Source organism: Electrophorus electricus, chromosome 5 (assembly GCF_041902795.1).
Source record: "Electrophorus electricus isolate QZ-2024a chromosome 5, ASM4190279v1, whole genome shotgun sequence".
Taxonomy (NCBI): domain Eukaryota; kingdom Metazoa; phylum Chordata; class Actinopteri; order Gymnotiformes; family Gymnotidae; genus Electrophorus; species Electrophorus electricus.
This window is the reverse complement of record NC_137501.1, coordinates 29,012,659-29,037,174: the sequence shown is the minus strand read 5'-3', so window position 1 is coordinate 29,037,174 and position 24,516 is coordinate 29,012,659. Positions and strand designations below refer to the sequence as shown.

Sequence of the window (24,516 nt, the reverse complement as noted above, 5' to 3'; positions counted from 1 at the left end):
TAGTTTTTCCCTCCACGGACGTGCTCAGTCTATAGTGGAACTTCAGGAAGTACATATGGATACATACGGAAGATACTCTGGATAACAGCGTCTGCAAAATGTCAATGCTAAATAAAATTTGCAGAGTATTATTTACCAAAACTGCCCCACTACGATCAGCCCATAGATCTGATCTATGTTTGCCAATAAACAATCATAACTTGAGATATTACTTCTTAATTACCATTAAACAGAAAGATTAATCACGCATGCCAGTAGCTTGCCATATTAGCAGTGGACAATTCATATAAGAAGTTTAGATTTCGTGATTTTTAAAAATCTGTCCCATGGAGGGGGAAAAAAGGACAATACATTTGGAAGATCCTTTATTGTTCTATGGACAAAAAACATACATAACCGAAATTAAAAAAAAGGAAAAAAAATTCTATGTACAGGACAGCACCAAACAACATTTGGACAGGGTTTTAGTTCCAGCCATGTCCAAACACCCCAGAATTATGGTATAACTTACTGTATTAAGAGATGATCCAGATTGTAAAAGACCTAATTTTTTCCAGCGCAAGCCTGCGTAAAGCAGGTATGAGAGTGGGGATGGGGCGCTGTACTAAATTTTGACGTTGCAAGAATAATGGGATGCTACAACCAGTAACGCAACAACAGCAGTTGAAACTGTAGCCATCAGGGCACAGGAATTGCATGATATCCTTTCAGAGTGGGACTAGATTTATGCACATGGGGTTAATAAATCTGATTAAAAAAAAAAAAATCAGCTGGGGCCCTGGATAAGATAGAACTCTGGTTCCTAGAGGATTCTGATACCAATCTGAAGTGAGGCCATCATGCATTTCTAGTGGAGTGCAGGAAACACGTACTGCATTGCAGATAGCACGGCCAAGGATTTGTATCTAAACATAAAGCTTCTTTATTTCATGAAGGGAAGAGGAAAAGTTGGTTTGGTAATGACCTAAAAGCTTTTAATAAAATGTTAAAAAATAAAATCTTACCACCTGCTTAATAAGGTAAAACATTGCACCAAAGAGATACTTATATATGTACATTACAACGGTGGCAGCCTACAACTTTAAAATAATTATAAAAGGTAACATTTAAGTTTTGTAGTGCAACAACAGAAACTTGGGTTAATGCTTTCGAGAGGAATTTCCATGTAACAGTCTGATCATAAACTGAATGAGAATTTCACAAACAATACAAGAGAACAAGAACAGGAAAACGAGAACAGGAGGTATGTTTCTGCTACACAGGATGACAAGGCCAGCCACTGTTTCACTATAATCCTTTGAGAACATATTGATGGGTAACCAGCATGTTTTGCATCTATAGCTCTTCAAAATCTATAGATCTGCAAGGAATATTGCATTAGGATAAAATTAGGATAAATGAAATCTCTGAATTAAGAGATTGTAGCATTGTAGGTTCATAAATTAGTAATCTGAGAATTGGATGGTTCTCCAGCAGTTACCTACAGGAAGAGCATTCAGAACCAAAGAACATTTCACAAACATTAGGGAGAAAAGGTGGGGATGGGGTGGAACATAATTTAAACATTGTTTCCATGGTAATTATTTGATATTTGATTTCGAATGTAGCTACAGTGTATCGGTTAACAAAAGACAATACTTATGTACTTCAGTATTAGGCTGGCAAATTCAGAATAAAGAGAGGAGCTTTAAAAATGTGAAAACAATGGGTATGCTTTCAGACAAAATGAAAATGAGTTTAAATAGTGCAAGTTCTCTTTCAAGTTTTTTGCTACATGATGCTTGCTGAGGTTGCGTGCAGATCCTAATGCTCTTGTTATTCAGCCAGACCATCATTAAAGGCACCAAATATCTCAGTACTACATAATGTCCTGCTGAGAATGAACAGATTCCGACTATTTGGATGGTCCTGTAAATAAGAATGTTGCAGGATAAAATTACACTTCATGTGAAAGACAACAAAATATTAGAAACAACTAAAGGGGGATGGTCACTTTTTAAGAAGAAAAGATGATTCTTACATTGTGTATTCTGACACAATGATTCCATGAATATTTCAGAGAAAAATGAGAACTCACAAAGCAACCCGTACCTAGATAAGAACATTACTTTTTATAGAAAATGTATTTTCTTTTTTTTTAATCAACCAAAAGCAAGACGTTTTCTGTGATGCCTTTCACATTATTTAGGTTGTAGTTCACTCTTTACCTGTACATGTGACAAGGTCCTTATATGCTGGAAGAGCCCTGTCCATGCTTTCCCAATACAGCACAGCTGCACCATGTACGAGTGCAGATTTCAAGCAAGGTATCCAGCTATCCAACGATTTTCCTCAATCTCATTCACTTTTGATTCATTTCATTCATTAATCTCAGTTTGAACCTAACTATCTACATGACCTTTGGGCAGTTTGAAAACTAAACTGTCCCCCAAAATTCCCTACCACTGCATTTCTACTTCCTTGCAAGTCTCTTGCCAAAAACTAGCTTTGATTAGCCCAGTGTAACTAAATGCTATCAAGGAAAAAGGTAACTTATCTTGCCATGCCTGTCTTGCAGTTCCCATGATTCTGTTTATCGTTTGATTTTCAAGTTCACATATAATGTGGTTACATAGGATGCATAATTAACAGTTAAATTGAATTAAGAGCAAATGTAGTTTTAGCTTTTGTTCCACACAAAATGTAGTCTTAAGTTATAAAAATGTACTGTCATAGCATAAAACAATACTGTAGCTTGCACAATTTCACTTGATTAGGTATTAAATCAGACTGGACTGGGAATTAAATCAGACTAATTAAACAGAAATGTTTGTAATGCGCAGCACTACTTTCTTGGAAGGTTTACCTACAAATCCAATCTGACTTCTGAATGTCAGAAACAAAGAGCACCTCAATAAAACAGCTGGATTTGTTAGCAGATGAGAGTGCTGATATAGTTTAAAACCTTTAAAAATGTTTAGCTCCATGTTTAGCAATATTGGGAGCTTCTTGTGTATTTTGTTTAGTAATAGCATTTCACACTTAAAAGTGTGACCATCCCACTTCAAAAATAACAATGAATATTTATGTATGTGCGATAAAGTTTTGTTTTTGTATGATGCAGAACATACTTACCAAGTACAAAGTCACACCACCTTGCTCCCAGAACGCCTCTGCTGCTCCTCGATTGTCTTGCCAGTTTTGCTGGGGGTGACTCCCCACGGCAGCTTCCACGCTTCCTGCCCAGCTTGTTCACCGTGGACTGGTTCATTGCGGAAGAAGGTGGCTTTCGTGAAGAACTACATGTCTTCTCAAACTTAACCACTTCGTCGCTCTTTTTCTCCTCTTGTTCCATAGCGATTTCACACCCAGCAGGCGATATATTGAATTTCACTGTGCAAATGTTACATTCTTCAGTCATTAATTTTGTGTTTGGAGAGTTTATCTTTTTCAGAAACACCCTGCACTCTTTCAGTGTTTCTGGACTCCAGGCTTTAGAGCTTATTCTCTGCTCCCTGGAAATGGCAGCAATATCCATAGTTTTCTCGGACGCTTTGACCTCAATAGATTTGCTTTCTGTGAACTTTGATGCATCTTGCTTTTCATTTAACGAGGTAAGAAGTTCCTTCAATACACTTGTTTTCTGAATGCTAGACCCTATCTGGTTCCTATGGACTTTGTCTTCTACCTTGTTTGTCAAAATTTTCTTTGCCCTGGTTTTGAACTTCATTCTTGCTCTGAGCAAAGCTGTTTGGTAGACATGCCATGTTCCACAAGACCTGGAGGTTTTCTGCTTCTCACCAGGTATTAAGACAGCCTTTGATGGGGTAAATGGGTAGGTTTTGGCCAAAGACCTCCTTGTGTTGTACATCTCTGCTCGCTGATACATCGCTGGACTCTTTGGGACAACTTTTGCAAATTTCTTCACGTGTTTCCTGAGCCGTTCAGCTTGTGGACTACGGCAAACGTTCACACTGCAAGTGGGTCTGATAGGGTTATAATGAAAGGCCTCATATCGATTTCTTGCACTGACTTTCTTCACAATAGCAAGGGACTGAGTCTCTGTGGTCTGCATAAACCAGGAGCACAACTTCTCCATACTGTAGTTTTTCTCAAAAAGCATTTTGACTGCAGATGACGAACTCTCTGCAGAACTAGTGATTTTTTCACAGGGTTTTGACATCTGGTTCATTTTAGTGTCTTCTGATGTGTTTGCCTCCAAGGCATCAGACACCCATGTATCAGACATCAACTTTATCCTCCTAGATAACTCCTCATTTAAGGTCTCAGGCGATGCAGAGATGGGCCACCACTTCAGGCTTTCATTTGATGCAAAAATAGAGTCCACCGAAATTCCCGAAAAACGGACAACATCTTGCATGCAGCTAAGGGTGCTTCTCTTATTGGAAAGTGCATTGTTACTGGCTACCTTAGGTCCACACTGCATCAGGTACCTGGTCTTAATGTTAGCACTGTTCATAAGCAGCTTGTGTGATCTTTGAACCAGTGCATTGCTACGACTAAAGGATCTGGCGGTAGCAACTGAGTGCAGTAGATGAATGGAAGGTTTTCGCTCCCTTACAGAATGTCTAACAGGGGCCAATGAAACCTGGGACTGTTCAGTGTCTTGTTTCATGGTATCCATCTCAGATCTCAGAATATCATCTGGTTGTTGGTTGATTGTCTTCTGCTCTTTGGATGATTCACATTCCATTGCAAGAAACCTTCGCTGCAGAGGTGACTCTTTCATGTCTCTTCTCATGTGGATTTTACGTTGCCTTGGCGATACTGTGGTAACAGTGACAGAAATTCCGGAAATCTTGACCTTAGGTGGTCGGCCTGGTTTCCTAGTCACTGCCATATCATTCTGCTTTTGACATTTGATGTTACTGCTTGAACGGATAATCCCTTTATCTTCAAGGCAAGGTGTCACAAAATTTAGATCCTCTAACTGATCTTTGGCTGCAAGTACAGAATTTCCACTGGTATTCATCCATCGAGAATATGTCTTATTTGTACTGTTGGTGTCCCCTTCATACAAATGCTGCTCTGTGGAAAGATGTCCAAAGTCCTCAGATACAACTCTCCTTGCTTTTCTTGATCTCCCATACATAATTGTGATTTTCAGATTTTTGTTACCATCTTCTTCACTAGATATGTCATTGGCTCTCTGATTCACAACATTTTTACCATTTAAGCTACTTATTTCTCCAGCTTTGGGTTTAGGGGGCCTGCCAATAGGACGCTTCACTGCTTTTTCAATTTGTGGCCCTAATTTTTTAGGGCGTCCAGGACGTCTCTTAACGGGGGTTGTTTCACGCGTTGCCGGAAAGGTCTCGCCACTGCCATTTGCATGGTTATCCAAATCTGCTTCATCACAGGATTCAGTTTCTTTTGGCAACTTGCTGCTGATACTCTCAAATTCAGCACTCTCCACCGAATCTGTTCGTAAATATTCATTCAGGTCTTTTACTGCATTACCTGCCCACGAAGCTTCTACACAAGGATCAAACATTTCTCCGTGAGAATACGAGGAAGAATCTGCAGCTTTGAGTGTGTATTTAATCCCATCCTCACCCTTCACAGGAGACACCAGCATCAACTTGATAGGACTACTGTACTTGATGCTTGATTTCCTAGTGTCTTTACAGTCATCAGTATCAACAGACTGGCAGAGGGTTAACTCAGCACTTTGAGATTCCAGTCCACATTTCAACCTTTTTGATGGGGATGTGGAATTCTCATTACTTTTTTTCATGGTTCTCGGACTCCGTTTAAGACAGGAGTTTCCACCAATTTGATCTTCGCCCATTTTCTCTAGTGAAACAGTAAATGTATTCTTTTCTTGTCTCTGTGGATGCAGTATATGATCTTGACCTTCAGTTTTGACTGGATGTTCAGTACCAGTTTCAGTGTATGTATGATACTCCCCTTCGGGGGAGCCATATTTGCTTGTAGCCTTAACCTTGGGAGTGCGTCTGTTGAATATGCTCTCAGAAAAGCAGGCAGCATAGTACATCTTCCTGGGTTCTGTAACATAGGATGAGAAACGTTGTGGGGGGACAATATTTCGCCTGGATCTTCCAACTTTGCCCTTTTTTTTTAATGCTTTAATTTTACCTTGGAAGGCCTCTGCTATTGTCTTTTCATGACAAACACAGTCTGTTTTACTGAGAGGTAAAAGTTCTCGTTGATTAGCAGTTTGTAGTGGTTTTTCTTCCTCCTCTTGACTTGGGCTTTCGCAATTTACGTTAGAAATAGGTCGTGAACTGTCAGAACTGGAGTTCTGAGAGACTGAGAGGTCTTGTGTTGGCACCATTTCCGCCATCTTGGATGTTTGTTCTGGGACACTGGACTGCTCTACAACAGACGACGTGGAAGGAAGATCAGATTTAATATTCTTTGGATAATTGCTTCTTTCATGCACTAGCTTGCTTCTGCAGACAGGATGGTCAAGCCATGTAAGCTCCCTACATGAGGCTGGGACATTAGACTTGCTCACAGTTACCAAGACCTCCTGTCTCCTGCGAGAACGTGTCTGAGGGGACCGTTGCTCCGTGGTCACGTGCTGTTCCAACAGCTCCGTCAAGTTGTACTCTTTGTTACTGCTGTTGTGTAGTACAGTGGTTATAATCTCTGTCAAGTGTGCATCATCGCATACTTTTGAGTTTTGAACTACTTGTGAGCTTGGGGTCGGTTGGATAACCTTTAGCTTTTCAGTAAATTTATCCATGAACTCCCCCATAAGAGATCCACACTGATCTCCATTTTCTTTTTCCGTCTTGGCATACGCCTCAGACGTCAGACCCTCTTTAACTACGGGAGGACAAGTTGCCCCGCCAGGAACAGTGCGGGAGTGCTGAACTTCAGTCTCTGTTCTGTGAGGTAGGAGCGGGGGAGGCGGTGTGCTTCGCTCTTGACCACAGCAGCCCATGTTCTTCTCACTCATTTTAAAGTCGGCATCAATTGGAACTGGTGAGAGTGGTGGTGGGGAGGGACTGCGGCAACCTGCACAAGCATCTTGAGAAAGATGACCAGGGGGTTGGATGACACTTCGTTTTTTGCCTGCATGTGTATTGTCCGCGTCATCTCCATTGTGCTGGTGTTGGCATGCAAGGATTTTATGATGAGCAAAGCAAACAGTGCAGCTCGGACAGATGACTTTACCAACACATCCTAGAGCTACATTCTGGCAGGCCAGGCCAGTGAGGGTCTTCATACAGACACAAACAGAGGTAACTGCACATGTTCTAAGTCTACATGTGGTCAAACAGGCAGCACAAGTACTGCCAGCTGGGCACATCGATGTTTCGTCGGGTGGTTTCCTTCCTGTATGACAACAGTGAGGTTCGGTTTTAGACAGCCGCCTGTGAGCATCCCTCAGTGCCAAAGACTCTCTGTGATCCTCCCGTATGTCCTGTAGCATGTGGTAGAACAGGATTCTGTGGTAGGAGCACAGTGAGGACAAGACCCTCTCCAACACTGTACCTCGACAGTCCTCTGATGCCTCATTGTCTCCTCCCTGTCTGCACTGGTCTTCATCCATGGGCCTCAAAGAGCTATATAGATAAACGGGGAAAAACTGTTATTCAGCTTACTCACAGAGAACACTGACAGTCAAAAGGACCAGCAGTTTTTTTTTTAACTGTAAATTGCAGTCATATGTTACGCGCAGATGAACAGAGCATGTCATTCTGTGGCCAAGCATTCCATCTCTTGAAAAATGAAAAATGACACTATGAAACAATACAACATAACACATAAGAATTATGAACAACCCTCATTTGACAATTCTTTTTATTGACAACTTGTAGAAGGCAGAGGATGACGATTGTAGCAACGCTCACACTCAAGGAAACTATTTATACAAAGCCTCCATTCAATTTGTTAACCAATCGAACCATCTGCCTCTCTAGGTGTCGATTTAAAATCACAAGCCAGGGTATTTTCGCAGGCAATACTTTGTCATAGTTAAACAAAACATGTAAAACATGGGAGGACAAATTTGTCTAGAGGATTTTAGATAAAATGTAAATGTTACATTTTTGCTCCTAAGAGCCTAATTTTAATTAATTGTTTGTAAGCTTAAATTACTTTTGTTAGCCTTTAAAATAAATAACAAATGAAAGGATTATATATAAATGAAACATTATACAAGTAACATCAATAATTCAATCCAAAGTAAGTATTAAGCAATCTTTTAAATCAGATTAAAAGATTAAAACGCTGGAGTGTTTTAGTGGCCTCTGGCCAAGAAAAGCCCTTTTTTAGGTGAGGGATAGGGGAAGAAAAAACTGGAAGAAAATAAATAAATAAATAAATAAAGCGATATGGGCTAATCATAAGGGTATAGAAATCCTTATCCAGAGGAACAATATAGCATGCAATTATAGTAAAACACATTTCACATTTAAAATGTATGAGAGCAAAGTGCTCCAATACAAACAAGCCTTTGTGTGGTTCTTATCACAAAGAAATATACCTGTGTACAACACAAAACCATTCAGATCAAATCTTCAGAAGAAAAACTGATTCATCATTCTTAGTGCAACTGATGTATGCATAAATAACTGAAAATAACTGATTGCAATTAATCTAATAGGACTTGCAACAGCTTCTGGACATGCTGAACAGAGCCTTGAAAAGGCTGCAAGACCTGCTGCTCCTGCTGAGCCCAGCAAATAGTTTTAATGGGATCATGATCACTTTTAAGAGTGTGGCCGGAAATAGCTTAAAAACTGTGCGGGATTTAAACATTCAGCCTATTTGTGGTTTTTACAGTTTTCACAGAATGTAACAATGTACAGAAGAGACTGTGTGAAACTTTTGGATGTGAGACAGGACCCTCTCGACCCATCACTACAGAGACTACAGTAAAAAAAGGGCAGTTACACCATTAACAGTTTCTCTCTTTTTATCAACATGATTTCAACCCCCCCCCACCCACCCACCCCCCAACAACACCTTTTTCTTTCCTTATTGAATTCTTACCCTGAGGATACTCTATGGCTACATTAAGACACCAAACTCAATCTGTCAAATTTGGCTTTCTTTACCTGATTTTTTTTGATCTGCTAAAATCATTTGCTGAAATGACTGCCTTGATACATGAATGCATTTCAAACCAGACTTGGAAAGAACTAATTCATGTGTTGAAAACAGCTGTCTGTCATAATTTGATCCCAGGCAGAAGGCAGTAATGCTGTAATCAGATTTGTTTGCCTTCTCCACCTGACCGGACTGTTCTTTCAGCATAGGATCACAATCACATTTAAGCTTTTCCAGTATGCAAGACTCCCATACGCTGGGAGACCCGAGAAATGGATTCACCTATAAAAAGTCCACTAAAGGTAAGAAAACGTCCATGAAACACTGGTGGGACTGCCCTTACATCAAATCAAAGGTTGTGCCTGCAGAATAATGTGTACATCCCCAAGAAAATTAACAGTAATAAAAAATGGTAACAATATCTTTTAGAAAAGTGTTAACTTCCTGAAGGAAAGAAAAACAAATCAAAAACAAACAGAACCACTTTGAGATGAGTAGTAGTTGTAAAAACAGGCACTGTGCAAGTTAACAAGTTGTAAGGAACATTCAGTGGCTTATAGGGCAAAATGCTTTTCACCAAGAATCTCTTCTTAAAAAATCTTTTTTTTTTTTTTTTTATAACATTAACAGTTATACCACATACAGAATTTTCACAACACAAAGACTACAACATTAACATTGCATGTAGAAATGCTTATATTTATGAAGCTTCAATCACAAAATTCACATTTACTTCTTGGGCTACACTTTATAAGCAGCTGCATGTACCTGTGGCTATCAACAATGAGCACACAACCACTGCAAAATGGCCATGTTTTCATTACGTTATGCAATATATGCACTGCAATAATCATTAGGTTTAGGACATTACAAACACACAGGTCAATGTGCATCTTATTGTAAAGTGCAACCAACTCCTATTCTTCATTTATAGTTTCACAACTTACTAAAACAGGTCCATGCTAATAAGGATTTAAGAAAGGAAAATAAGAAAAAAAGAAAACAACAACAAAAAAACAAACGCCCACGATTTTCCATTGCATTAGCAGTACATAGATCACAACAAAGTGTATTATGTTGTATTAGTATTTGTGCCTTCAGTAGTGGAAAGTTATGGGGAAAGAAAATTTTAAGAACAAGAACAAAGCCACACTGGGCACAAGAACCCAGACCTAAGGCCATTAGCACACATCTGAGAGGAAGAGCCCTCTCTACCTGGAGCAGCTCTGCCTCGCTAGGCCTTGAGTCCTGTACACAGAGGAGCGAGACGCCCCCGAGCTCGGGTCCACAGGACCCTGCTCATAGCTGTTGTGGAAATATCATATAGGACGAGGCCTCGGACATTACTAACCCAGCTTTATCTGGAGTGTAATTAGGTTGTAATATAACCCTGAACTGTTATTTTGGTTACAGCAGACAGATAAACACACCGGTGCCTTTGTGATATACTGGAAAATTAATAACATACAGATCATATCTCGAAGCAGCAGAGAAAAGTATTTTCAATGAGGTTTTACGACCGTTTTGAGTGCTGAAAGAAAACCTAATATTTTATTTAAAAAATGTCAAAATGAGACACATTCACTGGAACTATCAAGCTTTTGTCCTGTGCATTTTTGACATGCATCACACTGCATTCCATCTTATCCAAAATCATTTTAGTTAAAAAAAAAACCAAAAACAAAAAAAAACCTGGCAAAACATTTTAACTATTTGTTTTAGGCTAGAGGCTAAAAAAATTAATAAGCCACAGGTAACCCCAACCCCAGTTTGACAAACGGGGACCTTAACTGGGAAAAAGTCCAGTGTTCCCACCTTTAATTAGAAACCTTAAACACGAGTGATTCTTTTCACCAAGTTACTAATAATGTAAACGGTCATACAGATTAGTAAGAATTGTTCAACTAATTAAATTTATACATTAGCTCTTATAAGATGTGGGATTCCTTAGCTATGATGAAAGTTTGCAGTTATACCTTTCCACTGCAGTAAGAGTTGACAAAGTTAATTGTATTAAAAATGTTGCAGATACAATTTCTTTTTACTTTGTGGGGTGATGGCAAACCATCTGTGACCAACAGTGGTCATTTCCATAAGTGTGTAGAACAATCATTAAGAGCAGATTACCTTAGGTATAAATCAAACCTGAATAAGTTCTTAATTTTAAAAGTGTATTTAACTTAAAAATCAACAGTGCTTTACAGTATATTATCTTTAAATATATATATATATATATATATATATTTATATATTAAATAGATATCCACAGTGAAACCCCTGAATAGACTTTTTTTTTTTTTTTTTTTTTTTTTTTTAAAGGCATGTTTTGTGAGTTCTCTGAAATGTATTGAAACGTGTGGATGAGGATTTGAGATTTCAAGTTTATGTTTCAAGTCAGAAGACATCCTGACTGGTGTTTAATCCTTTTGTATGCAGTAGCTGAGGCTTTTGTTTGTTAAAACCGTTTGTAGGCAGTAGCTGAGGTGTTGTGTTTTAGAACCGTTTGTAAGCAGTTGTTGAGGCATTTGTTGTTCTCCCTGAATTGATAGAGCCTGAGGTTCCTGCTTCAGTGAGGCGGAGCTTCTTTTTGGGCGGGGTCTTCAGTGTGCCCATGCGTTCTTTCACCTTATACTCCAGGGTGCTGTGCGGAACTCCATAGATACCCTGAGCTTTAGAGACGCTCATTTTCCCACCCATCACCATGGCGATAGCTTCCTCCAGGATGTCGTGGTCGTACTGCCGGTAGCGGCCACGTTTCTTGCGCGGTTGCTTGTCCCGCCGCTCTCCGTCCTCGCCACAGTCGTCCGTGGTTGCCGTGGCACTGCCGCCCACCACGCCGTTCTTCCCGCCCACGCACAGCGGAGGGACGTCCCCCTGTAGGAGCCGAACCTCCAGCCCCGACGGGCCCTCGGCCAGGCCCTGCTTGGGCAGGATGGTCTTCAGCTTGTGGAGGGCGGTGGTGGAATCCAGGCTCCGGCTGGCCTGGTATGCCGCGTCCAGCCCAGCCAGCTCCAACGGAGGCTTTGGCTGGGCGCCGCTGGCCCGCACCTGCGGGATCCGGATGTGCGCCGCTGCGCCCGCCGCGGGACTCTGCGGGGGGGTGGGCGTGCTCGGCTTGGAGAGCGGCCTGTCACTGCGCTCGCGCAGCTGCGACACCCTTTGCAGGGTCAGTCGATGGAGGTACGAGGAGGCCTCGGTGCTCTCCACCGGCGGAAAAGCGGGGAGGTCAGACTGGGAGCGAGCCCAGGCCGCCACCTTCTGCAGGACCAGCTGCGTCTCACCCGCCTGGCACACGGCCTCTGGGTTCACACCGTTCTCACCATTGGGTAGCCGTGGCAACCCAGCGGACCTCTGGCGCTGCAGTAAGGCCTCTGTCTGGAGCTGTAAGGTTTTCTGAGGTATCCCGTATAGTATGGCAGCTTTGTGAATATCCAGTGAACCAGACCGAATGTCTTTCAATGCTTTAGAGAGCAAACCTTCTGCAAACTCAGAGCTGCGATCCAAACAGTCCTCTCTGATTGGTCTCCTAAGGGGAGGTGGGTGGGAGGATGAGAAACGAACGGGTGAGCGGACGAATGACAGGGAAGCACTCAGGGTCCACTCCTTTACTGCCTTGTCTTTGGGTAACATCACTCGCTTCTCACTTGTCTGTTTAACACAAAGCCTCTGAGTTGGGGGGTTAAACATTTGTCTGCTTTTGGCCTTAGGTTGCAAGGATACTTCTTGGAAGGACAGTCTCTCGTCAAACGTGGAGAAACACATACGTCTACAGTAGCACTTCCAGTATCTTTGCAATGCAGTTGCATTTTAGCGTTTCTTGGATATGATGCCTACTTATCTTTGTGTGAAAATAATAATGCATAAATAAATCAGTATATAAAACAAACAAACAAACAAATAAGTAAGTAAATACAGGCTGTACAGAGGAACAGGTGAAGCCCCTGACTGCTGGCAAATGTGACGTTACCTTCCAACAAGTTAGAAAAAGAGTCAACCCCTTTGGCAGTGCAACAAAACAGCCACTAAAATCTACAGTAACACCATGCAAAAATGTGAGAACAATTTGTCCTCTAATATAAATTAACACAGACCCAATTACTAGACATTCAGGGTTTCATCAAAGTGCATAACAATGTCGCGTGCAAGCACTTAACATGGTTTTACAATGTGGTAACCAATGCAGACAATTTACACACTATGCCCCAACACAGGAAGGAAATACAGAAGAAAAGAGCACAGTTAATATAACGGTGGAAGTACCTACCCTGAACCCTTCTGATGATTGTGCACATTAAGCACCTTCAGTGATGGCACGTTTTTCTTTGATAGGTCCAGGACACCTTCTGCTTAAATAGGTCCATTTAGGAAGAAAGAAAGAAAGAAAGAAAGAAAGAAAGAAAGAAGAAAAAAAAAAAAAAAAAAAAAAAAAAGAACATTTCAGAAATGTAACACAATCTCATAAAATACACCATATTGTGGTCTTGGGTTAGATTATGTAGTTTAGCGCAGTGCAAGTCTTACACCTGCAAAGCAAGTGATTATTATGACACAAATGTACACCAATAAAAAATAAATATTAGAATAAAAATGTGTGTTTCCAAAATATTTTTGATAACTTATAAGATGGATATAACAGCACAAGCTAACACTCACCATCGTGATAGATAGCTTTAAACTAATTTCTTGGGAGTCCTACCTTTTGTCACGGTAGTGTATATACTAATGTGAGTAGTTATTTAAATTCCTAAAATATGTCCCCATGTATGAGGACTCAAGCCTCTGCAGCCGCCCCTGGCTGTTGGGGGTGAGTGGCGCTCACCTTGTGGAGAGCAGTCGGCAGTGCGGCTCACTCTGAGGTCCAGCGGCCCGTCAGGGTCCGCAAGTTTAGGGAGTTCTGCAGAACCGGCACGCAGGCTGTCACGGCCCAGAAATGCCTGACTTTTGCTGGCAAACTCGATGGCAAACTGGCGAATCATCTTGCGCATCAACTCCTGTGCTGCCAATGGTATACTGGGATCGCAACTCTCAGGGAACTCTGGGTCACAATAGGATGAGATGCATGTCACAGGTTTTGAGAGTCTCTATGATTTTAGACAAAGCACTTCAGCAAAGCACTCTGGGGAAGAATATCTGCCAACATCTTACTTGAAATAGCGGTTTCAAACAAAAATGCCTCACGGGGATGCTTAGTAAAACTGGGAAAAGATCTGATCATTCATTTCTGTGGTGTGGTAGATACATTTTTAAAATGGAATTCTTTGTTACAGCTGCACACCAGAACAGCTCAAGTGCACCTGTGCTGACATTAGAGAAGGTATGGCAAAACCCTTCCACTAGAGGTAGCTCTAATCAACAGTTCTCATCTTTGCCTGGTCTTCACTGCAAGGCCCACAGAAAGCTCACACGTTCCATGTTGAGTTTTGTGCCATTTTAGTGTGCTTGATCAGATGCAACTGCAACTCTTGGTGAAGCCTTAGGAAAAGGCTGTGCAATACCTTTTTTGCAAAAAACCGCATGAAGAAATCGGTCTGCTTGGCACTGGAGTTTGTCTGAGGTGGACAGGCCCTGAGGTGGGGGGGTTTCTGCAGGAGGGGACGACCCTGGCGAGGCCACGATGGGCAAGTGGTCCTGTGTGAGGAACAGGAACATCAGTTCAGAGTTTATTTTAAATGGCAAAGGCAGTTTAACAGTGAGAACTGGACTACATATCCCAAGAGTGATGTAGATTAACGGTCATCTCAAGTGATATATTGTGCACTCAAAAATGACAAAACACACTGCTTCTAACAAATGCAGTCCTGGGTGGACCGAACAAATAATAGCAGAGAAGCCATGTTCAGAGTTGAAAACAAAGATGTAAAAATGTTTGTTATGATGAATGAAAAGTGTCGCACTCTCTGTAAGTTTCCAACCTCTGCATTACACAAGCCTTTTCAGAGCAGCGTTGTGCTGATGTAGCTCAGGCGCCTGAACTACAGTGTAAACTGACTCATGTTAAAACCAGCTTTAATGTCTACACTGCAGAACCCTGTCCAAGAATAGCTACCAATTCATTGTTAGTGTATTTTATAGATTAGTGAATTGTACAAATCTTAAGCTTTTAACGAAGGACAAAGAGAAACAAGGGTCTGTTCAGTTTGCAGTGCAAGCCAGTGAAAAGTCTGGTTTAATTTCCAGCCAAAACATAGCTGCTCCATTTCAGAAAACAGTAAAATGGCAGGTATGGATCTCTTTGACCTTTGTTCAAGGTGTACATTCAGAGAAACATTACATATTCACTGGTGGACCAGTAATGTGGTTGTTCTTTTGTGAACATGAACTAAGTACATTAACTTGATGCTAAATGTTTCTCTGCAATGGTGGAAACAGCTAGGGAGTTATGTTGTAGTAAACTTGCTATAGTGTTTAGGGAGGGATAGTATGAAGATTTGCAAATGGAATATCAGTAACCAAAACATGACTTTTGGTTTTGTGGTACTGTTAAAATATATTGAAAGAGTATAAAATGCACCAATGCATACTGGGGTCTTAAAAACAAATATATTAATGGATTGATGAGCCCTGGAAACATCTTTACTAGGTAATAAATAATTACTCAAATTACATGTATAGAAACATAAAATTATTGCCTACACTATATCTACTCAAATTATGACTACATAAACATGAAATACAGCAATAGTATAATGTACACATGTATAAAACATATGCATCACATGTACATATATTAATAGGGAACATATATTTCTAAAAGAAAACTTATTTCAAAACAACGTAATTATTACAATTTGAATCAGTATCACCACTGGGTTTTAAAGCACAGTAATCATTAACACCAGTAACCACTCCATCCCTAAAGCAGACAACTTTATTTGCCTACCAATTTTAGATACTGAAAACAACAACAAAAACCCAAAAACAAACAAACAAACAAAAAAACACACGGACACATAATTCTTTATTGCACATGGATAGAGCATTGAAAGAGCTGCACCTTAAGGAATTAAAATGCAACATCAGCAGCTCAAGTCTGACTGCGCACTGAGAAAATGAAAGTGTGAAAAAGTTCCAGGAGTCAATGGTACCAATGGGAGCCGCCTGTGTTTGTCTAACACAAGAAAACTCTCTTCCGCAAATGTTCCCATTCTGTGTCTGTTTTTCCAGGCAAAATAATCATTCTAAAATGGTAGATCCAGTTGTCAAAGCGACACTGGCCTCGCCAGCACACAATGCTTTATTGTGCTGGGATGGTTTTGGGAACAGGGCTCTGCTCTGTCCAGTTTGCCCAGTGCAACGTCTAAAGAACTATGCATTTTATGCGTCAGTTTGAGACACTGAATGGACACAGTACTTGTATGCCACTGTTTGCCCTAAGAACAATTCTAACACAAGCAATCAAATAATGTAGCGATTTATACCAAGCAACTGCCGTTTCTTCCCTTAACCAGAAATAGCTCTGCCCAGTCAATATCATCACCCGATATTCTGATAAACTGTCATAGCAATGGCTGCAGCTTTTAAAAAGGGCACAGTTCTAACCGCAATGGCCAGAGCTGACACCCACTGTTCCTCCCAGAAGAATAAAGTATAAGGTACTGCATCAAGCAGACAACAGCAGCCTGGTGTGCAGCGCTGGGGACTCGATCCATTAGGCAGACCTGGAACGCATTTCCCCTCACCCCCTGTTGATGTAATAGCATAATGCATGTCTTCCTAGGGTCTTCCGATCTATGCTGTCTAGCAGCATGCGTTAGGCAGAAAAAGAATAACCGTTTCGAACTTGCATTTGCTGGTAGAGGGAAAATCACCTTGAAAGTCTCTTAATCTCAATGCAACACTATGAAGAGCAAAATGTTATTAATATAGCAACACATACCACCATGTAGCAGGAAATCAAAAGGTCAGTTTAATAAATTCATTATGTGACATGAACTTCAGTGGAGTAAAAGATCTATTACAGTCATCGCAAATATTAGAAAATCACACTGTCTCATAGTCTTGACTCTGCTTAAGTGTGTCTAAGCATCCAGTGTGCTCGCCAGTGTGCTTAAGTGCTGAAGTATATGTTTCACATTCAGACTTACACTTATCTTTTCTAGATGCAGGTTACAAAAGGAGCAGCGTGCATCGGTGGACCAATCGGCAATGTCTTCTGGTTCACAGTCTGGGAGGAGAGGCATGGTATTGGCTGTTAAGAGTGTCCATAAAAAGGGAAACTCCTCATAAGCAGAATGCTAAACAGGGAAGCTACTCTATGCAGAGATGTTGGTGACACTGTAATTATTAAATCTTCAAGATATTTGTTGAGACAGTAATTATTCAATCTTATTTTGAGGTCTTGAAGACTGGTATCTTATTGAGATGTTAAATATAGAATATGGATCCTCCTGTCTAATACATACATTAGGTACAACTTACCATCAAATATATTGAGATCTTGTAGCAGTCTTGGTCCATAGATGCCTTCCAGTATACTCTCAAACCCTATGACAAAATAAAAATCTCTCTCATAAAGAAACCACTTCACAGTGGTAATCACATTTAAAGGGCTGGCTTTACTGGACTCATATGCTGTTCTGTGAAGACAAACAAAAGGGATTCAATTACCTCTAAACCTAACCTACCATGTGGGTGGTATAAATATTTTGTGACTGTGTAGGTGGCATGTATGTTGGTGGCAGATTAATTTCATTTGGCTGAGCTCCAAGCCAAATGTATTAATTTTCTTTTAGGGTTCCTCCTTGTTATATCTTGCTCTGCCTTTGTTCCTTGGCTCTAAACATATTTTACAAATTAAGAGAATACTAGCTACAAGTGGAGTGTTATGTGGTCAAAGCACTAATCAATTTCATTTAAGAATAAGCCTGTAGGTTTAACTTACATTATAAATAGACATTTTCTTAAATATTTATCGGAATCGGATTGTTTTTACTGACAATCAGATCAGTCAGCATACTGAAAGCGTTAAAGCCGGGAGAGGAGGGGTACGCTCAGGGACCGCATTCAACCAGTGGGCACAACAGCCCGTAGAGGCTTCTGACAATAACAATCGGTAAGTGTAGGTAAAACACACTCTCTGCAAGCGAAAATCAGTACCAACCGTACAAAAATATCAGTGAAAGCCATTGAGCAGTTCCCGACCCGACCCATCACCATGACAAAAACCAAGGACACCGTCCTTTCAACATTAAGGGCGTGATTATTTATCCTAACTTATCTAGGTTAGCTATCTTACACAACTAGCTACAACGTACATACAGCGAAAAGCGCCAAACTGTATTTTTCCAGGCGAATTGGTCTAAATATAACGTACGTTAGCCGTAGTTTGTAAGATATGTCTTAAAATGTTCAGAGCCCAAGTTACACCAAAAATTGGTCACGTAAATAAACGGACATCCGACAGGATTAGCGTTAGGCTTATTTAAAACCTCGTCTCCCTAATCCGGTCAAGTGCCACTGGAGTGCTGTTACCCAGCCACTTGAACGTAACGTTACATGTAGGTTAACGTTACCGTACTTCATCCATTACATATTTTCTCCATTTACAAATCCGGACAACGATCATACAACATAACACAGACACAAAAAATGTCGCTATTAGTCATTTAGCTAGCAAGTTACTATGGGAATGCCTCGACGACCAAGGGGATGTAACGGTTAGACTAACTAGACGCCTGGATATCGCGGAGTACGACACGACACGTCGCTGTCTAACTACTGTACCTTAAATGCAAAATCGACAGTGATTAACGTCTCCGAGCTTTATCGCCGAGGCACCCAGCTAGCTAACTAGCTATAGCAAGCTAACTTATCGAGGATCTCCAACTCAGGACAAAGGAAATGGGAGCCAGCAACGGACTGGCTCGGTGGTTAGCTAGCTTAGCTTATCTTAGCTTAGCCGGTTCCTTTCTCAACGGACACAGACGCTGCCGTTATTTTTGAACTTGTCGAGCGTTCGTTAGCCTGCTAGCTAGCGTCAGCGCTAACTAAGACCGGGTAAATAAGCGACCCCCCTCCGCCGCCGCCGCCGCCGCCGCCGCCGCCGATTAAGATTCAACCGTAACTGCGACCTCTTCGCACCGGGAGCCACTCACCGAAAGCCCGAACGCTCTTAGATATGTCTGCTCTTACCGACGCAGTGAATGAGCTTGTAGCGCCAGGAGTCGAGTTCGCGGCGGAAGCCTCTTCTTTCCGCCGTGCATTTTGAACTACGGCACTGAGTCGCCATTCCGTCCCTCCACCTTTCCCCCGCGCCCCTGCTCTGGAGCCGACGTCACGCGCGACGTCACCCACGCCGTGCGCCAGAGTGATTGACACGTGTCGCGCTCTGCGGGGAGGGGCCTCGTGCAGAACAAGCCGACCGCTATTAGCGCGGTCGAGTGCAGTTTGGCCGCAATGCAATTAAATAAGGTAACTGCGAAGGAAAATGGGATCAGCTAAATGAGGGACACAGACTACAAATAAAATGCTATTTAAACCGTTTATTTGCTATCAGGAGCGGTCTTTTATAGAATAGGTAATAATCCACAGTGCATACGTGGTGACCGAATAATTTTTGGAACATGAAACTAATGATAAGCCTCTGTACTTTCACCATCTGATCCCACCCCTACTTAAGACAACATGACAGATGTGTAGCTAATGCATGTGTTTGGACTTGAACCTTTGGGGTGGTTACTGGTCTGTTTGCATTGCGCCATAACGACCTGTAGATAGAGCGTTTATCACCTCGTCTTTAAGTCTTATCTACATTTACTATTCTTGCCTTAAAACAGGAAACAGCTTAAAAAACCTAGCCCCAGACAAACTTGACACACAGCCAGAAAACTTAACTTCCAAAACTTAACAGAGTAACAGCATACATTATAATGCAATTCCCATTTCTGACTCTCCATAAGTCACACATACAGTTGTGCAGTTTAGTTTGTTTTAGTTTTTATGGTATGTGTGTGTGGTGGGTGCCTTTGTGTTATTGCAATGTAAGTGTCAAAAGTACTTCCTCCAGCACACTTTCAGATACACATTCATTGCAAGTCTACAGCGCGTGTAACTTTAACAAATCAAAAGAAACAAAAGGCTTGGGGCTACAACAGCAGAACACAAGAGTTAGAGAGTTATTGGTAATAACAACACATCTGCAATTTGGTCGTTGTTATGAGATGAAGGCAAGTGCTAAAGATCATCACCGCGATGTAATTCATGATAACACGTCACCTTGAATGTTTCATACTGTAGTTAAAGTAAATAAAAAAGTAAAGCAAAACGGAAGAATGCTGTATTGAATATGTTTTGAATTTTGCAAGATTCAATTACCAAAAATGTAGTTAGCAGCAGGTTAGAGCACAGCAACCATTGTTGTTACTTAGCAACTGATGGTCCATGAACTTATACAGGTATGATGAAATTGCCACGCTATTATCAGATATAGCAACACTGGGTAAAACCCTGTTCAACCAAACATATTATGCAGTCAGAACTAAAGGCTGTATAAGTATATAGTCATGGAATATACACATTTCTGATTGGCTGTATTAATAGTAGCAGATGAATATGTGGAGTGAGGGAACTAGAAAGTTTGCTAAATAAAAAAATGTTAAATAATTTTAATATTGTTCAGTTACCAAAGCATATACAAAACGTCCAGCACTGTTAAGTGGGCATGGCATAACCAAGATAAAGCCAGCCCAAGCAGCCTAGAATCAGAAAATCTGATGCACCTGTTGGGCTTAGCCAGTGTCTTCCCATGTAACTTGCAAGCTAGCACTAAAATGCCCGAAATAAAACTGAAATTAAGAAGCGACTGAAATGAAAGCAACTCCGTTACCAGGGCTTGTGTCAGTACCCTATTCTTTAGGAATCAATACTGAGGGCAGTGGGTCAGCACAGGGCACCGGGAGCACTCTGAGCACAGCAGTCTGCTTCGGCTTGTTGACATGGCCACCTAATAGGGCCGTGGGCTGCTGCCTGCGTTTGGCACTGGGGGGGGGGGGGGGGGGGTTAAGATGCACGCACTAAGGGAGAATGAAGGGAGTTAGCTGGCCAGGATCAAAGTGGAAAGCATGCTTGTTTTTGTTTTGCTGAATATAGTTGGTTGAGAAGGCTCCAGGAGTCTTATCTACAAGGCTCGTCAGTGTTCTGCTGAATATTCATTAAGGCGATCAAAGACTTGAGTTGCTGTTTATATACATATATATAAATATATATATAAAATGCATAATGAAATATGTGTCTTCTTTAGGATGTTTTTCCTTTCGCAAAGAACAAGTCAAACATGTGCTATCTCTCTCTGCATTTGACTCACTCCAGTTATTTCTATGGGTGATTACATTCCATTCAGTGTTCTAGAAAATGGCCCTTTCTCCAAACTATAAAACAGTTTTGTGTGTGCATGGCTGCCTGTGTGTGTGTACGTGTGTGTGTTCATTGTTTTATTGCTTTATTTGAGAGCACAGTGTGTTCATTGTGTAGACTATGTACTGTACTATTTACCCTGTACTGCAATCCCACACAGGAAAAGCCATAACTGAGAATCACAGATCTCCCTCTCTATGGGTTACTGCTCATGGACCTTTATCCCAGCAATCAATTAGTTCAGCCGTTAGTTCAGGCTGTGAATAAGAACGTGAGGGGGTGGGGTGGGGGGGGCAGAGAGAGAGAGAGAGAGAGAGAGAGAGAGAGAGAGAGATAGATAGACAGATAGACAGGGTGAGGAACAGAGACAGAGAGAGAAAGACAAAGAGCAAGCAAACGCATGGGAGACCTTTGTGTGTCTGTATTTTTATATTATGTATTTTTATCACCTTTTTATGGTTTAGGAGACACACACACACACACACACACACACACACACACACACACACACACACACACACATTTCAATAAATTAACAAGACAGGAAAGAAGGAAGGGATAAAACATCCACAAATCTGCTGGTAGTGTTAACCTCCTTGTAGGTATGTTGGAATCTTTCTCTCTTACACTGTAACCTTGGAGTAATAATCACTACTTTCCTCTCTCTCTCTTGAAGCACACTCGCTCACACAAACACACACACACACACACACACACACACACACACACACACACCCACGTGCACACAGATTAGTTCCCTCAGGAAGTATTCTTTTGATCTCTGGTGCCTTATCTCTATGGTAACCATATCTGCAGCAATTAAAGTGGTCTCACTGGAGCTGTCCTGTATTTTTTTCTTGTGTGTGTGTGTGTGTGTGTGTGTGTGTGAGAGAGAGAGAGAAAGAGAGAGGGAGAATGTGCCTGGGTGTGAGTATATATATATATATATATATATATATGTGTGTGTGTGTGTGTGTGTGTGTGTGTGTGTGTGTGTGTGTGTGTTTGTGCACATATTTAGTACAAGAAGGCAGTTGTGATTATTATCCCAAGGTTACAGGGTTAAAAATCAAAGTGACAAAGCAAGACAAACAAGGCTTAAAAGATGGGTTTGCTATTTTCAGCCCAGACCTTATTCAAACCGATATTTCCCATTATTAATAGCTTTGCACAATACAGGCTCACAGACAGCTTTAGTGCTGAAAACCTTACAACTACCCTGGAGCCTCTTACTGCGCTTAAGCTCTCTCCAAAATCGTGGCTGTTTTAGCCTTGACATTCCGTCCAAATCTTTTCAGAACCACAAATAAATCTCTCAAAAATGCAAATTTTCCAGCATAGTATGTATATTATGCGTAGCTCAGCATACACCTATGTTGGTGTACTATATACCTGCAAATACGTTAAACTGTTATAACGCTGTAAAGTGATGATGTATGTATTTAAGTACATGTTTCAGTACTAAAGCTGTGTGAGATTATTTACATTTACATTTTTGTTCATAGCAAAATACAACCGAGACAAACAATGCATCATAAGCATATCACTGCCAGGCATACCACTGACACAGGTGCTCTTTTATTTATAGGCACTAAGTTTTAATTGATTGATTAGACAGAGCTGCACGGCGACCGAATGAAGTAGGAAAACTACAATTTGAGTGTTCCAGCAAAATATATATAAAGAAGATAAAACACCCATAAGAACTTTTGTTTGAAAACATAGATGAACCATTATGAATTGTTTATGATAATGTTCCAAGAATATTGGGCATGAGTAGATTTTGTTCCAGATAGTATTGTTTGTACTATTTGTAGAAATCACTTAAAATTACTTCTAAATCATCGCATAAAATGTCTATTGTATTCACTGAAAACGTGTACATATGTTCAGGAGTAAATGCAATAATTTTGAATTGCGTATTCAATATGGTTACTTTATGCATTACTTCCACCTTGTGGTTGTATTACACTATGACATCCAAACAATTTTGATTAAAGCCCTATTCCGTTTTTAAGGATACAAATTGCATTATTAAATATCAGCATAAAAACACACACAAAGCTTTAGCCTACACGGGCATTCAAATGTTTACTTAAAAAGTGTATTGCTGAACAAAGTTTTATTTTAAAACAAGTTCGTGTCTAAGTTTTATTCAAATCATTTGCTATAATCTAAGTAAATACATAATTTCCCCAAGCTTTACGCACATCTCAATACTCCTAAAGTAACGAGAATTAATCAGGCCATTTGTTTTTAATTTGAATGAGTAAGTATATAAACTTATTATATGTACTTACATGTAGTTTAGTTTGTATCTCCAGACAACCTATGTAGGCTTAATATTTGTACAGCTGTACAGACAAGCGAGCTATATATGTATTATTATTACATAAGTTGGCGTCATGCCTCGAGAAGAAAGGTTGTACAAACTGACAACTGATCAGTGTTTTTTTTATTTATTCAAAAGACAACGTGTCACTCACCATCAAATGCATCGACAAAAATATAAATATAACAGCGTACACACATAACTTTGCTAGGAGGAAATCTAACTAGTGTTTGTGATGGCCTTGATGTTGTATATTTAGCTACTAAATATGCAACAAAAAAGAAGCTGCTTTTAATTCGCTGTTGTTAGTAATCGTATGTCATGGTGACAGTGTGGTATTTGTAAATATGTATTCACTTTGTGAATAGTGATGTTGGATTGTGCATCTGTCATATTTATACCTCCTGACGTTTTAGAGAAATACTAACTAACACCTCAGTAAACCATAGCGCTTATTAATTCTTTTTTTTTTTTTTCTAAGTGAACGTTTTTCTTCGGATCTTCCTTACAAGCCATCCATAATACTCTCCACTGAGCAAAAAGACGGAAGGCAGCAAACATCTCTCTGCCAGCGTAATGCTGTCTAGAGTTTCTACTAATTGCATTAGTTAACTAGTTAGCTAACTAAGAATACCCGTAACTGTATCAGTGTACTTTTACGTCTGCTAAACGAATGGGTCAAACAATAATGATTGTTAATAATGGTAGTTACACACAATGTTTTAAGTTAGAATGGCTAACAGGGAAGAACGGACTAGTTGGCTAATATTTGTGAATCGTCACGGAACGCTCGCCTCGTCACGTGG

General features: G+C 40.6%; 1 protein-coding gene across 4 annotated transcripts; it reads right to left on the bottom strand.

Annotated features, from left to right (window-relative positions):
• Positions 1 to 352: 352 nt before the first annotated feature.
• lcorl (ligand dependent nuclear receptor corepressor-like) lies at positions 353 to 19,518 on the bottom strand. Of its 4 annotated transcripts, none has more exons than XM_027025305.3 (8): positions 19,159 to 19,518; positions 17,446 to 17,511; positions 17,112 to 17,191; positions 14,523 to 14,655; positions 13,847 to 14,062; positions 13,292 to 13,373; positions 3,115 to 7,538; positions 353 to 1,908 (listed from the first exon to the last, which is right to left on the bottom strand). In XM_027025305.3, exons 1-8 carry the CDS (start codon positions 19,253 to 19,255, stop codon positions 1,895 to 1,897), a joined length of 5,112 nt encoding a protein of 1,703 aa, XP_026881106.2. In that variant the 5' UTR covers positions 19,256 to 19,518; the 3' UTR covers positions 353 to 1,894. The 4 variants fall into 4 exon arrangements, with proteins under 4 accessions (XP_026881106.2, XP_026881107.2, XP_035385639.1 ...); XM_027025306.3 differs by having other exon boundaries at positions 13,292 to 13,370; positions 19,159 to 19,516; XM_035529746.2 differs by lacking the exons at positions 353 to 1,908; positions 3,115 to 7,538 and adding an exon at positions 7,747 to 12,553 and having other exon boundaries at positions 19,159 to 19,497.
• Between the last annotated feature and the right edge of the window lie 4,998 nt (positions 19,519 to 24,516).

Excerpts from the sequence above, each read along its gene's own strand:
- lcorl (XM_027025305.3), bottom strand. The coding sequence starts at position 19,255 with ATGGCGACTCAGTGCCGTAGTTCAAAATGCACGGCGGAAAGAAGAGGC. Across the intron at positions 14,656-17,111 it reads TGCATCTAGAAAAGATAAGT|GACCACTTGCCCATCGTGGC; the intron begins GTAAGTCTGAAT and ends TTCCTCACACAG. Across the intron at positions 13,374-13,846 it reads TGCCGACTGCTCTCCACAAG|CAGAAGGTGTCCTGGACCTA; the intron begins GTGAGCGCCACT and ends GACCTATTTAAG.